The 15,648-nt window shown below is 44.4% G+C and overlaps 1 protein-coding gene across 1 annotated transcript in view; it reads right to left on the bottom strand.

The window, feature by feature from the left end:
* The window catches only part of SREBF2 (sterol regulatory element binding transcription factor 2), a 47,552-nt gene extending 32,251 nt beyond the window's left edge, over window positions 1-15,301 (bottom strand). Inside the window, exon 1 of the mRNA XM_083156564.1 lies at window positions 14,998-15,301. Coding sequence (XP_083012690.1) covers window positions 14,998-15,079 — 82 coding nt within the window. The 5' untranslated portion in view covers window positions 15,080-15,301. The remainder of the gene's footprint in view (window positions 1-14,997) is intronic.
* Between the last annotated feature and the right edge of the window lie 347 nt (window positions 15,302-15,648).

Raw genomic sequence — 15,648 nt, 5'->3', positions numbered from 1 at the left:
TTTGTAAACCCTTAAGAAAGGGTTTAGAGACTTTAAATTTAATATGGGGCGTACCGAGCCGTCCGGCTTCAGCACGAGGAACAGGTTGGAGTAGTAACCCCTTCCTTGTTCCTCCAGCGGGACAGGTATGATAACCCGTGACGTCAGTAGGCGTTGTATTGCCTATTGTAGGTTCACCCGATCTGCCTGTAGAGCCGGCAGACCTGATTTGAAGAACCTGTGAGGGGGAGGCCTTTCGAATTCCAACCTGTAGCCGTTGGTAATAAGATCCCTCACCCAGGAATCCAGGTGAGAGACTGACCACACGTGGCTGAAAGCTGACAGGCGACCCCCCACCTCGCAAGTGACTCCAGGGTAGGAACCCGAGTCATGCTGCAGGCTTAGAGGCGGTGGCATTAGCGGCACGATCCTGAGATCCTGTGCTGGCGGGCTTACTGAACCTACCACGGCCCCCTCTGGCGGCCGAGCTGGAGCCTCTCGCCCTCTGCCTGGAAGGCCGAAAGGACTGAAAAGCCTGAAAGGACTGGGACGTCTGACCATGAAAGGGACGTTTAGCGTGAGTGGGAGCCGTCGGCAGAAAAGTCGACTTGCCGGCTGTAGCCTTGGATATGAGGTCGTCAAGTTCACTACCAAACAACTTTTCTCCCTTAAAAGGCAAATTCTCCACACTCCGCTTGGACTCTGGGTCAGCTACCCATTGTCTCAGGGCCCTGCGACCCGAAACCGCCATTGCGGAAGAGCGAGCATTTATAGCTCCAAGCTCCTTTTGAGTATCACATAGGATTTTTGCTGTATCCTGGATATGGCGAAGTCTCTCTCCAACTTGCGCCAGTGACATATCAGCCAGCATACCTTCCTGGATTTGAGAAGCCCATGTATAAATGGACTTTGCCATCCAACAACTGGCGAGGACAGGTCTCTGAGACGCCCCATCTCTGGAGCTCCAGCAGTGTGCATCCTCTCCTGAGGGCACATTTTTCTAAACTGGTTCCTGGGTGGGGAATCAGAGGGGAGGAGCCAGTACACCCAGCTTCAAAGTTATAGATGTGCCTGTCTCCTGCGGATACCCTCTAATACCCAATGTCTTAAGACCATTCCCAGTATCCCATAGGACGTTAGTGAAAAAACATTAGCGTTGCATACAACTATGAATCAAACCCAATGTACTGTATTTTGATATCATTGTAGTTCTTCAATCTAACATCTAGGTGCAGAAAGGTTTATAATGTAGTAATGATATAACTGTGTGCTTACTTAGATTTACTCAAGTTACCCTCTTGGCAGGATAAATGTAGGGTGGCTGCAGTCTCTGCGGGAGTTTCAAAAAGATTGACAGGTACCATCACCACCACCCAAGGTGGCAAGCAGAAATGTGAAAAAATGGCCGCCCAACCGGGACTTTTTACATTTCAGGGAGAGATTCAGACAAGATAAGCTGCTAGTCGCAGCATTTATTTAATTGCTCTGATGGACACTCATTACAGTATTGGAAGGGTTCTCATCTACTGCCTTCTGAAAGTCCAGTTGACAGAAAACTCTTAACAGATTAAGAGTTCATGGCAACACAAATATTGATTGGGTTAAGCTGGGGAGGAACCCATTGGTATCCTAGTTCTCTCTTTATTCCGATTCCCTAAAACCAATAGTCTTGTAAGGAAATGGTCATTCCCAAGGGCACCCAATGACAGAAGGTAAACAGCAAGCAAGTAAAAGTTCTGTCAAGCCCCTTCCAACCCTATTTCCGGCATACCCAATACCAGGAAAATACAGCCTCGCTGAAAAAGGCAAAAAACAGGTCTAATACAAGTGATCCATGCCATGACTAGTTGTGCTTGATCTGCAACTTTATTTTTGTCACACGGGAATTACAATAATCATCCAAAGTACCTAATAAAATACATAAAATTTAAGGGTAAAAAATGCAGTATGTGGAAAAAGGCAAAAAACAGGCCCAAGTAACCCTTACCATGCATGGTTATGCTTTATCTGTAACTAATTCCTTAAACCTTTGCACCCAAAAAAAAAACCTTATACACGTTATGTGAACTAAGATGCAAAAATAGGGAAAAGGCTATACAAAAAAAAATAAAAAAATAAATACAAATGTAAAGTGTACATCAATCATGACACATGCCTCAAAAAAGTAAAAGGTGAATGAATCCTTTGGTAGACTACACAGAGGTACTAATTCCTGTCTGTATGGCATTTCACAACTGTAGGAAAGCGGCTGTGCAATTCCATGTAAATAAAATTCAAATGCAGCAGGAGGCGTCTGAAAGGCATTAAGCCGGTGACATCGTGGCAAAAAGAAGAAACCTGTTGTGGGTGTCTGGGACCTCCAGGTGAGAGTTATCCACACCAAACATCTTCCGTTTCGCCTGAGGATGACGATACGCTGTTTTTAAATATAAAAGTGCAATGTGAAAATAAAACCACCTTCTTGTCAATAAGGCGCTGCACTCAGGTGGGATCATTAGGTCTACTAGAGGAAGGTCGACATTCATTGGGTTGACCACTAAAGGTGGGCACCTTCAAAAGGTTGACATGGGTTTAGGTTGACAAGCATTAGGTCGACATGAATATATATTTAATTTTTTTTAAATATTATTATTATATATTTTTTTTTTTTTACACATAACAGCCAGCAGGGGGCCAGAAGCCGAGCCGCTCATTACATATTCATATATTCACTGCTCCCGATCATTACATATGCACGATCGGGAGCAGTGCTAGCGGCTCCTACCCAGTCCCCTGCTAGCTCTCCCGGGGGGCAGCTTGTGCTGCCTGGGTCCCGGGGAGCCCTCCTAGCCCCCATATACATTCTGGGGCAGGCAGGGAGACTTCCATCTCCCTGCCTGCCGCCGTCCCCCGGCTCCCTGCGGTTTCGTCGTCAGGGGCAGCGAGCCCCTGCGGCATTAAATACTATGTCAGCGAGGGCTGGCAGCGAAGGCTCCAGCCCTCTGGAACACGGCGAATGTGCAGCGAATCCTAAACAGGATTCGCTGCACATCGTAATTATAGTCATTGAATACTGCCCTTAGAGGAGCCTGGGAAAATTCATATTTTGAATATCCCTACTTTTTTTTTTTCTTGACCCATGTCCACTTTTTTGTGGGACTGTCAATAATATAAATGAAAATGGAGAGCTGTGTGTGCAAATGATGCATCCAGCCAGAGGTAGATGGTTATGGCCAAAACAAGATGATGAGAGATGGTACCCATCTGCAAACATTGGGGGTTATTTTGGTTCACTCTTTATGACACATTCCTTCTTATTGTCCATCAACCATGTGCACTGCAGGTGGGGCAGATGTTACTTGTGCAGAGAGAATTAGATTTGGGTGGGGTTTTACTTCAAAGTGAGATCTATATTGCAGTGTAAAAATAAAGCAGCCAGTATTTGCCCTGCACAGAAACAAAATAACTCACCCAAATCTAATTCTCTCTGCACATTTTACATCTGCCCCCCTGCAGTGCACATGGTTTTGTCCATCTAAGAAGGATTTTGTCAGAAAGAGTGAACTAGAATAAGGCCCATTGTTAGAAAGGTAAATTACCCTGTACCAGTTAATGCAAGGGGCCTTTTTTCATTTCCTGATTAATGTATTTGATCTGTGCCGATTTTCTGGTTACATCCGTTACGCATACATTCCTTTCAATATTGTGAAGGCAATAAGAAAAAAACTTTCCCAAAAATTGTACCAAAACAAGCTGTCTGGTTTATGCTTTATTGTTAAAAAGTATGGAATAAATATTTGTTGTAGTTTCAGAGAAGTCAAACATATTTTATTTCAGAAATTACCATGTACTATCCTGATAAGAGTACAGTGGTTCCATTCAAACAATTAATTTATTTATTTCAGACAACAATGATGAGAAAAAGGGACTCGCACAAGGCGAGTTAAGCAGCGCTTGTATCAATGAATGAAACACAATAGTTTATGAAAAAGTAACAAATTTTACTGATAAAAATGGTGTACACAGTACAGCATTACATGTATAATAAAAACAATGAAAATATAGTAACACAATAAATTGGAAGGTGGGGAATAAACGTAAATTGGAATTCATAAAATAAAATGGAAAGGTGAACCCTCCCTGCCTCTGGACACTGCTGTGATACCATATTCATTGTGGACTTTCATTCACTTATCCTTGTTTGGACACGACTCGCTGGCGGACACCGTGCTCTAGAAACCCCTGGTAACAACATCTACACCAGTGAGGTTCCATTCCTGGGCACGGAAGCCTCACTTGATCCAATTGCTGGAATCCTCATTTGGGCGCATCACTTCGGAATTACCTCCGGTGACAGAGACCACCCACATCGGTTCTCATACCTCCAACAGAGGACTGAAATTTATTGAGCGACCCTCCATACCTCCAGCGGTAACCATCTACATACCGCATACATCGAGAGGACTTTCCAGCTCCATACCTCTTTAAAAGGATCCAGAGTCTTCCATTGGTAATGTGCACTTACCCATCTTTCTAAACAAGTGATCATAAATAATACTTCCAGATATGTCCATTGAGGCGGGGACATTTTCCATTTTATTTTATTAATTCCAATTTACGTTTATTCCCCACCTTCCAATTTATTGTGTTACTATATTTTCATTGTTTTTATTATACATGTAATGCTGTACTGTGTACACCATTTTTATCAGTAAAATTTGTTACTTTTTCATAAACTATTGTGTTTCATTCATTGATACAAGCGCTGCTTAACTCGCCTTGTGCGAGTCCCTTTTTCTTCTTCTTGAGTGAGGAGTGACTGCCCTCACACCAAAGCAGCTGCTTATATTGCAGAAGCAGCTCACTGTTGAAGCGCCTGATTATTCCTAGTGAATACCTTCTTTAACAATGATGAGACTTGCTTCTTTATGTGCATTTTAAATTTGTAGCAATCCAGATGTTTAACAGAAACATTGTAACCGATTTACATAAGTTACTTTGGAATTGTCATCAAAGCCAACTGGTTCAGAACCCTGCGTACACAAGGACCCTGACTGAGAACATCCTGCTGTAGGAGGTAGTCGAAATGGTGGAGCAATGGATAGACTCAGAAGATCTGCAAACCAGTGCCTTCTGGGCCACCAAAATCAGACTTCCCCCTTCTTGTATCAGTTTCCTTAGAAATCAAGGAAGCAATGACACTTGAGGAAAGGCATATGGAATATGAAATCTCCATGGAATGGAGAGAGCATCTGTGAACATTGCTCGAGGGTCCCTGAACCTAGATTCGAACAGGGGCACTTTGTGGTTGTGACTAGATGCCATGAGATCCACGTCTGGCTTGCCCCATCTCTCAACAATCAACCGAAACATATGAGGGATTCAGTGACCACTCTTTCTTGCAAGGATTGGGATTCTACTATGGTCCCCTACTCCCTCAGACTAGCATCTGTGGTGAGGAGGACCCATTGTGTAATCCAGAAAGGTTGACCCACTGTGAGGTGAGCTTTGTTGAACCACCAGGTCAGGGAGGATAGTACCAATGGTGTGAGAGACCTGAGATGTTGAGGTAGACCATCCCATCATTTTAGGATCAGCTTCTGCAGGGGACGAGAGTGGAATTCTGCCCACTCAACCATTTCGAATGTCGATACCATGAGGCCTAGGCCAGGCATGTCTAAACTGTGGCCCTCCAGCTGTTGTGAAACTACACATCCCAGCATGCCTTGCCATAGTTTTAGCATTCCCTAATAGCAAAACTGTGGCAAGGCACTTGTAGTTTCACAACAGCTGGAGGGCCATAGTTTGGACATGCCTGGCCTAGACCCTGCATTGCCTGATGCACTGGGACCCTGTTCGGTTGAAGAAACCGACGGATCTGATCCTGCAGCAGACCACACGTGTCCAGTGGCAGAAAGAGAGGTTGAGTCCAACATTGCCCCACAGATGTACCATACATCTGGATGGGACCAGAGCCGACTTACTCCAATTTATCAATTGGCGGAGCTCTGATTGGCAGACGGCCCAGTCACAGGGATGCAGAGTGAGGTTTAGGAGAGACACACAATGCGCTCTCCTCCCCTCAGAGGAAGGGAAGCCGGCAGCGGGTAATAAAGGGACGTGGGCTGCAGAGTGGTCAAGCCACATGGATCGCTGCCGCGAGTTACCATTAGTTCGTGAGCGACGGGTTGGCAACCACTGGTCTAGTGTATGACCAGCGTTACCCTCCACGATATCTGGCCACGCTGTCCTGAAGGAGTGGTCGCTCTGGCAGTGTTAGTATTGACTTCTAAAATACACTAGATGAGGTGCACCTTCATATTGGGTGTGTATAGATACACACATTGAAGTCGATCCTATTAACCCCTAGTTGCCGTTTCACGCTGAAAACAGCACCTGAATTAACCCTAACTCGCACCCTTCACAGGGTCAAATTCACTGAAATTTGCTTGCACCATTATGGAGGTGCGAGCACTTTTCAACAAATTTGGCGTAGACCCCATTGGCTGGGCATTTTCTATATTGGATCAAAATGTGAGCACAAAGAAGATTAACTATTATTTACTAATTATCAGTTATTTTCATAGCACAAACATATTTCCCTGCAATGTATAGAGAAATTTGGCCATTCTCATTAGTCCCATATAATGCTTACAATATATACACGCACACATTCACACAAGGGTTCATTTTGGTTGGAAGCCAATTAACCTTTGATTGTGGGATGAAACCAGATTACCTGGAAAAGAAAAGCATGCAAATACTGGGAGAATATGCTAACTTCCCACAGTTGGCGCCATGGTGGAAATCAAACCCATGACCTCAGTGCTGGGAGGCAATACATAATTCGAACGCTTACACTGTCCATGTAAACAGTTACCACCGTAGGGTTGCAGTTCCTCTGAGATAATCGGTTAAATGCATCATAGCCGGGACTTAAACTGGGATGTGCACCTTATCATGATTAATGCCCGTTGCTTAGTTCATGGAAAGCTGCTTCTCTTAAATTAAGTAGCAGGCCACAAGTGGTAAGCTCATGACTAGTGCTGAGGAACTAGTTAACACCATCAGGAGGGTTAAGGCCTCCATCCACTAGTGTGATGTACTGTATCTCAGAAATTGGTTGCATGCATTTTGCTTGCAATGTGGACCCAGACCTTCCCAGGGGACAGAATTGCATAGGATACATTGTATGTGGCCCTTTTGCATAATTCGATCTTAGCAGGGGCTATGGGCTGCGATAGATATTCATGGCAGCCAGTGAGATTTGCGATTGATATGCAAGGACCACGGGAGTGCGCCTGGAATCGCACTCGCACCAAAACTACCTGCGATGTGCCAGTTTTCATGAGCTCCATCGCATGAAAAAAGGACATATTGCACCAGTGGATACCTTTAAAAGGTACACTACAATTGAATATCTCTGGCAAGTAAACCCAGGAGCTACACTCTCACTCTGCCAATTGAATCGCACCAATTGTTAATAAAAAAATTGACAGATCATTTAAATACAAGAACATAAGAAACATACTTCAAAACAAAAAGTTTAATTTCATCTCAGATTTGTAATCTTTACCAGAAAAAAAACCATCAACACAAAGTAGGATAATAGTTTTCTTTACTATAATGAAGTACAGGAGTGTGGAATACTGAAGACTCACTGACAAGCACAAGTCCCTTCAATTGTTCATATTGCTGTGATTTCAAATTTTTTACTTTACATTGCTGATATCTATAATGAAACTACAATCTACATGGTACAAATTATTCAGTGGTGCCGGTTACCAGAGAATAGTGGCAAAAAAATATTACCCCATTCTCTACCAATACAAATTAGGCACTGACATTTTTAGCTGCAATTAAAAAAAATAAAAATGTATTGACTTAAGGTGCCCGTACACGTTGCAATTATTGTATACAATATCGCATCTCGGTTTTGCGATGAGATCTAGTACAAAAAGTATGTGCAGTACATACTTTTTGTACTAGATCTCATCGCAAAACCAAGATGCGAAATTGTATACAATAAAATAATTAAAAATACAATAATTGTAATGTATATGGGCACCTTTAATCACAAGAGTGAACAGAAACAAATCTCACATATGAGCAGATGGAACTCGCACTGCAATTTTGATGCCCTCATCACAACACCACTATGAAAGCTGCCAGTTAACGTCAATAATTATTACATCCGAAAATAATTTGTCAGATCTCTGAATTTAGTTCTCCACCGAACACCAAAAGCACAGAGGGTAAAAGTACACTATTAGCCATTTTTCCAGCTTACAATATAATTTTAAATGTAAACTTGGCAGTCTGTACTTCATACACACATCATGTTACCATTATTTACTTAATTCCCCAATTAATAAGTGGACATAGATAGGGGAAAATAATTGTCTATATAATAAGTTGAAGAGTCTGTGTGCGTGTGTGTGTGTGTGCGTGCGTGTCCGTCGCATTGCGGACACACCGTGGCACCAAATTTGGCAACAAGATACCTCTGGACCTGGTGGTGTGCACCTCGAAGCCGTTTTTTGGGAAATTTCACTTAGAATTTTAAAAAACACCAAGTTTTAATTTTCCTTCATTGATGATCTGGGGACAAGATCGACGATCTGGGAAACCGTGGACGAAGGAACAACTCCACACCTGATTTCATTGCTGTCATTGAGTATGACAGACACATTCTAACATTATGGTGAAGGCTTTAAACAATTAGGAAATAATTGAAGATATACATAGACCACACATAACACACACACACAATTACACATTTATACGTAGAGCACCTCACACACTTAAGCTGTGTACACACAGGGGAGATAGGGGCTGAAATCGCTGGAAACACACCGCATGCAGTACAATACAAATCCATACACAATACAACACACACCCAAAAACAGTACAACAAACACACAACTCCTGGCTTCAATCAATTCTATGGAGACGGACCACGATAAAATGGCCGCCCCATAAAGCAGACAGTTCTCTGAAACTGTTTGCGGTATGGGGCGGCCATTTTATCATGGTCCGTCTGCATAGTTATTAATTGAAGCCAGGAGGGGAGCTGGGACGCGGAGACAGGTAAGCCTGCGGCGATGTGGGGGGGGGGGGTGGCACCGGTGGCCAGGGTGGGGAGGGGGGGAGGCGCCCCCCCATTAATTAACGGCAGGGGGGCGCCCCAAACCAAGCTACGCCACTGAGAACACACACACTTAAACATTGCCAGGATATGCACAGCACACTACACACACACACACATATATATACGTAGCGCACCTCACAAACTTACACATTCGGCAGATATACACACAACACAACACACACACACACACAACTCACAGTACAAAACACACCAACATTCACTACAACACACACCCAAAAACAGTACAATACACAGAACACACACTTAAACATTGCACAGATACACACACATAACATACCTCTAACAGCACAACACACACCCACATTCACCACACACACCCAAAAAAACAGTACAGCACACACATTTAAACTTTGCACAGATACATAAAGACACAACACACACATACTGTATATACATAGCACACCTCACACACTTACGCATTGGACAGAGATACATACAATATAACACACAAAACCACATACATTACAACACACACACAAAAACAGTACAACACACACAAAGACACAGAACACATAAAAAATAATTTGCCGTTTATTTAACAGTCTGTACCGGCAAATAAAAACTGTACCTAATGTACCATTTCTACTTTGTTCCCCATATCCGTCTCTCCAGTCCTCCAGTTGCACTGAGAAATCTTTGTCCTGGCCAATGCACCCATTGATCAATACAAAGTGGGTACACTGCACTCACCGTGTAATGCCCCTTTCCCACTGCAGCCTTAAAACGGTATTTTGCCGATTTTTGAGGGCAAAATACCGTTTAAGGCTGCAGTGGGAAAGCGCCAGAGTTGAAATACCGTTTAAAGTTAAACGGTATTTCAACCCGTTTTCAGAGCAGGGTTTTACACGGTAATCTACCGTTTAAGAGGCAATGGGAATGCATCTTAAACGGTAGAGATGATGGCTGATTTTTTCAGCCATCATCTCCGTGTGTGTACGCTGCCAGGCTGAAAGATTAACCACTTTCAGCCCGGCGGTACGCCCCGCTGCCACCCCCCGCCCCCCCCCCCTCCTGTCATACTCACTTGTCCACGCTGCCCCGCTGTGTCCGGCTGGCTGCTGCTGGATGCCGTTAGCGACGCTGGTCCGGCCACATGCCCCGCCTCCCTCCGTCCTGCTCCACAAGGAGCAGCACTGGCCACCAATGTTTTTTTTTGTAAGCCAGTAATATATAGATTGCTGGCACATGCCAGCAATCTATATATTTCTGGAACCACTGGGCACCAATGAGAATCCTAAGCCAGTAATATATAGATTGCTGGCACATGCCAGCAATCTATATATTTCTGGTACCACTGGGCACCAATGAGAATCCTAAGCCAGTAATATATAGATTGCTGACACATGCCAGCAATCTATTTATTACAGGCACCACTGGGCACCAATGATTTAGTTATTAGGCAGTAATATATACATAGCTGGCACTGGCCAGCAATGTATATTTGACTGTCCACCATGGGTTAAATTGAGCCGACACATAGCACAAATGTTGACGGCTGCGGGATTTGTACGCACCACTGGCCCCTTCCCCTCCTTTTATTATGTGAAAACAACTGTAGGTGTGCACCTTTTTAACCCTGAAAAGCCCATTAAAGTCACAGGCACTCATCTGTGCTGTAAAAACGTTTTGAAGAGCTAAAACATTTTACCTGCAATGGGAATGGTACTTAAATGGCATTTAAAACTGTAATCTGCTGCAGTGGGAATGCTAAATACCGTTTAAGATTACCTGTAACTTAAAACGGGTCTGCAGTGGGAAAGCAGCATTAGTCAGTTGGATATCAGGCACTGCTCTGCCTTAAGGGTTTCCCAGACTCTTTTGGTTCATAGATAATGTTTGGTCGATGAGCATGAGCGCTGCATGCATTTGTTTGAATGTTATGAGTGTAAGAAGTTGAAGAATAAGACTGAGATGAAGATTTGCCATGTTATAGTGTACAATTTACTCAATAAATCGTGAAAAAAATATGTGTACATAGAAGTACAATCAAGAAATGAAAGTAGGAATAAAAAATAAATTATGATTCAAACCGATAATTGTTTGGATGGCGGTGGGTTGCGAAACAAATCTATAGGTGGAGGGGGTATGGATATTGTGGGCATAATTGGTGTTTGGTACACCTACAGGGGGTACCCAGATGATGAGAAATTTTCACTACAGTGTCACCGTAGGGGGATTTCCAATTGGGGTTCAGGTGGTCTTTTAGGGACCCCTTTACAATTCCATTGGTCTCTTCTCCTGGAGCCTATGGTCTCCCTCAGTGATTATAATTACTATCATTAAGGGAGACCGTAAGCTCAAGGAGAAGAGACCTACAGGATTGTAAAGGGTCCCTAAAAGACCACCTGGACCCCAATTGGGAATCCCCCTATGGTGACAATGTGACCGTGACACTGTAGTGAAAATCCCATCAATTGAGGGCCCCATGTAGGTGTAACAAACACCAATTATGCCCACAATATCCATACCCCCACCTATAGATTTGTTTCACAACCCACCCCATCCAAACAATTATCAGTTTGAATCAGAACTTATTTTTTTAATCCTACTTTCATTTCTTGATTGTACTTCTATGTACACTTACATTTTTTTCACGATTTATTGAGTAAATTGTACACTTTGTAACATGGCAATTCTTTTTCTCAGTCTTATTCTTCAACTTCTTACACTCAAACCTTAGCAATGCACCCATTGATGATTGTGATGGCTGGATCAGTGGATTGGCTCGGCGGGTGTAGGGAAGAATTTGGCCCATTGCACCCATTCCCAGTGGGGCATTACAGTGGTGCGGGTAGCGTGCGTCGCGTCATAACATCATGTGGCCAGGCCCGTGGACCTGCTCCCACACTCAGGGGCTGCCCCACTGTTTGGTAGAGATGCCCGGTGCATGTGCTTTACAGATCCCCAGACCTCAGAGACTGCTGCAGGTTCGGTGAGGGGAGTGGCAGTGGCAGGGAGCAGAGAATTTTTAATTAATTATGGCGGGGTACGTAACGCCCACCCCGGTCCCTTCGCACTCAGCGCCTGTAATTACACACCCTAGAAACTGTACAATTTGAAAGTATAGAAATGGAGGTGTGGCCACGTCCCTTTCTGATTTTGTACCGATTTCTGACCCTCAGATGTTGGAGGATATGTCATACAGTAGGTGCTAAATCTCAGGAGTGGATGTGGAATTCATCAACACATACAAGTTATCAACTCAGGAGCGTTGTGTTTCAAACAACAACACCACACCTGATTTCATTGCCGTCATTGAGTATCAATGCAAACACATTTTAACATTATGGTGGAATCTATAACAAATTACAATCTTAGGTCTTTGGCACAGCGTATTGTAAGATGACATTTGTCAGCAATTTTGGAAATAAAGAAACCCCAAGGGTTTCCCGGGCAACGCCAGGCGGGTCAGCTAGTATAAAAATAAAGCAAGCTTGATATTGGGCCCAATGTTTTAATGGTCTTTGGATTCAACATGGTATTTCAAACTTGTGCTTCTAACATCATGAGGATACTTATTACCACCTTTAAACATTGTTAAAAAGCACAGATGTAATATCATAGCCTGCAATATGTGGGCAGCAACGAGATTTGATCAAGCCACTAGATTAAAACCTGCAATTTGTTTTAAATCAAAAACATTGTATTCAAAATAAAATATTCATTTTAAGTGTAGTTGCTACCATAGAGGCTTGACCAAACATTACAGAGTGCATGGTCCCTTGATAAGTATGTATAGTAAATACTGCTACGGTAGTACATGCAGGATAACCAGATAGATAATGGCAAAGCACTGTAAAAAATACACCATAATCCCAAGAGGAGGCGGGCCCCTAGCCAGTGGGGCCCACTGAGGGTTTCCCCTGTAGGTTGCTACAGTATATCACTGTTATGAGGTAAAATAATCAGTTATTGAATAAATCTACTACTTTTTGTTAACAAATTGTAAATTTAACACACATGTTTTGTGTATTCTTATGCCTGGCCCAGACAAACCAATTTGTGGAAAACGTTGAAAACGTTGAAAGCCACTGAGTAAACTTTTACTCTAGCAAGCCTCAATGAGTCAGACTCACACCTTCTGAATGATACCTCTGACAAGCTCTCATGTGTACCATCATTAACCCTGTTTAGACAGAATGACACCACCTTTCCTCTGACATAACACAACAACACTCACCACAGGATGACACACAGGAACCTAAAGCTGCACCTTCATCTAATCCAATAACTTAATACATGGACCTAACAGATTTACAATTAGAAACATATATTTAAGATAGGTCATGTTAAACCTGCAAATATTATTGTTACAGATGTTAAACCTGCAAATATTATTGTTACAGATAACTGGTAAGTACTGCATGGAGATTTTAATTTCTCTCTCTCTCTCTCTGAGCCACATTTATGGCTAAATCCAGAAAAAAAAAAAAGTTGGGGGGGGGTGTGTTAGCCGCAAATATGAAGTATCACTGAAATGTAACAAAGGGGGAATCGCAGCAGGAATCTCAGATTCCTGCTGCGATCCCCCCTGCACCACCGCCGGCCACATCCCCCATAGGTTTCTATGGGGGAAGAGAAGCTGCCTGATGTATCAACACCAGGCAGACTGGCTTTGCATCCCTGGGCTATCGCCATTCTGAGATGGGGGTAGCCCATTGTAGCCTATGGCTATAGGATCGCACTGCTGCCGAGGCAATGCAGCGAAGGGGTCAACACTAACCGCGTATGTGCATCAACACTAACCCAGTTTCTGGCTGAGCGCATCCTTTCGGAGCCCTACCCCTGCAAGCAAGGGGATGATACATCCAGCTCTAGCATCGCATTTTACAAAGCGATCCTGGGTGCAAATATTCTGCCCAGATCGCATTGTAAATGTGATTATCGATAAATGGGCCTCTTAGGGCTATTTCACACGCTCCGGCTCCTGCCGGGCGGCGAAACCCCGCATGGCCAAAAGCCGTGCCGCACACAGTAGTTGTTAATTGTGTCCATTCACACGGGACGGCCACCCGGTTGCAGCCGGATCGCACCAATGGAAGGGACGGCTGCCGGGCTATGGCCATCGCTACCATTGTAAACTGATGTGTGCTGCACGGCTACCTGGCCGTGCTGGGTTTTGCCGCCCAGCAGGAGCCGGAGCGTGTGAAATAGTCAGGCTGCGGCCTTACAACGCAGTGCAGTGGGTCCCATTCAGGAGGCTGTGTTTGAGAACAGGATCTGCCCACTCCCAACCGCATTTCACGTTTAAAACTGTGAGGCACCGCACCATTGAAATGTATGTGTTCACACTGAAATGCAGTCATCCCGCTGTCCAGTCGGACCCGACGGCTGGGTGCGCTGTCCAGTCGGACCCGACGGCTGGGTGCGCAAAACGAATACAGGGTCAGCCGCATAGATGCCTGTGTGCAGACTCCTTGCAGTGCAGCGGGTCCTGCTGCGCCACGATGTGTGGCCCCAGCCTTAAACTCAAAAACTTTGAGTTAAAATGAAGAGGCACCAATGGTGCATGATATTATGGAGATGTATCAAGTCTTGGAGAGAGATAAAGTGAACCAGGTGCACAAAGCAACCTATTAACTTCTATCAGCACAGACTTTGAAATAACAAAAACTGGTTGGGTGCTTTTGAAAATTACTCCTCTTTATCTCTCTCCAAGGCTTGATACATCTGTGTCTAACCCTAGCACTCCTATACCGACTCCGTAGGGTGTTCCTAGATATTACGCCCACCTACACTACATAGTATGATGCATTCTATGCTATGCCTCGCAACCCACCCCACCCCCTTCCCCGAAATATATAAGCAATGGTCGACTCTGAAAGCCGTGATCGCCCACAGGTCTGCTCGGTGCTCACGGTTCTCACCGTCAATATCTCCCAGAGTAAGCTCGTCGCCCAGCTCCGTCAAGGTCTCCATGTTCTCCATGCTCATCTCGGCTGCTTCCATCCGGCAGCTGAGAGAGCCGCTACGCTAGAACTCCACACCGGGGAGCTGGCACCTTGTTCCGGCTTCTGTCAGGCTCACCACCTCAAATAGCTGTCACAGGCGAAACCTTCGCCATGTTCGCACAACGCCCCCTCCCCAGCTGTGACGCCGGCACATTGCGTGCCAAGCCTCGCTGCGGCCACCAGGAGCTCATAAGAACTCATACAGAATGAAGAAGAGGCTTGGCTTCCAAAACTGAGATCCCCGCCCACTCACTAACCTCGTACTGAAGCGTGCTGAATGTTTTGTTGTCAATGAGACCAGAGGCCACTGACCAATGGGAGGGCTTGGCATGCTGTGGGGTGATACTACGTCAGTGATCAGGGGATGTTCATTTGCATATTGGGTTGGACAGACTCAGTATAAAGCCCCTTGACGCTGGGCAACACCCCAATGGACAAAATAGTAGCGTTGTGCTCTGTGTGACTGATGTGTGTGTGATCGTGATCTCATCTAGTTTAACCCCTTACTTACGAGTGCGAGTTAATGGAATAACACATGTAAACTAAAGTCATGCTATTTTCTTTTAT

This window comes from Crinia signifera, chromosome 8 (genome assembly GCF_055691185.1).
Source record: "Crinia signifera chromosome 8, ASM5569118v1, whole genome shotgun sequence".
Taxonomy (NCBI): domain Eukaryota; kingdom Metazoa; phylum Chordata; class Amphibia; order Anura; family Myobatrachidae; genus Crinia; species Crinia signifera.
This window is presented reverse-complemented; position numbering and strand designations above follow the sequence as displayed.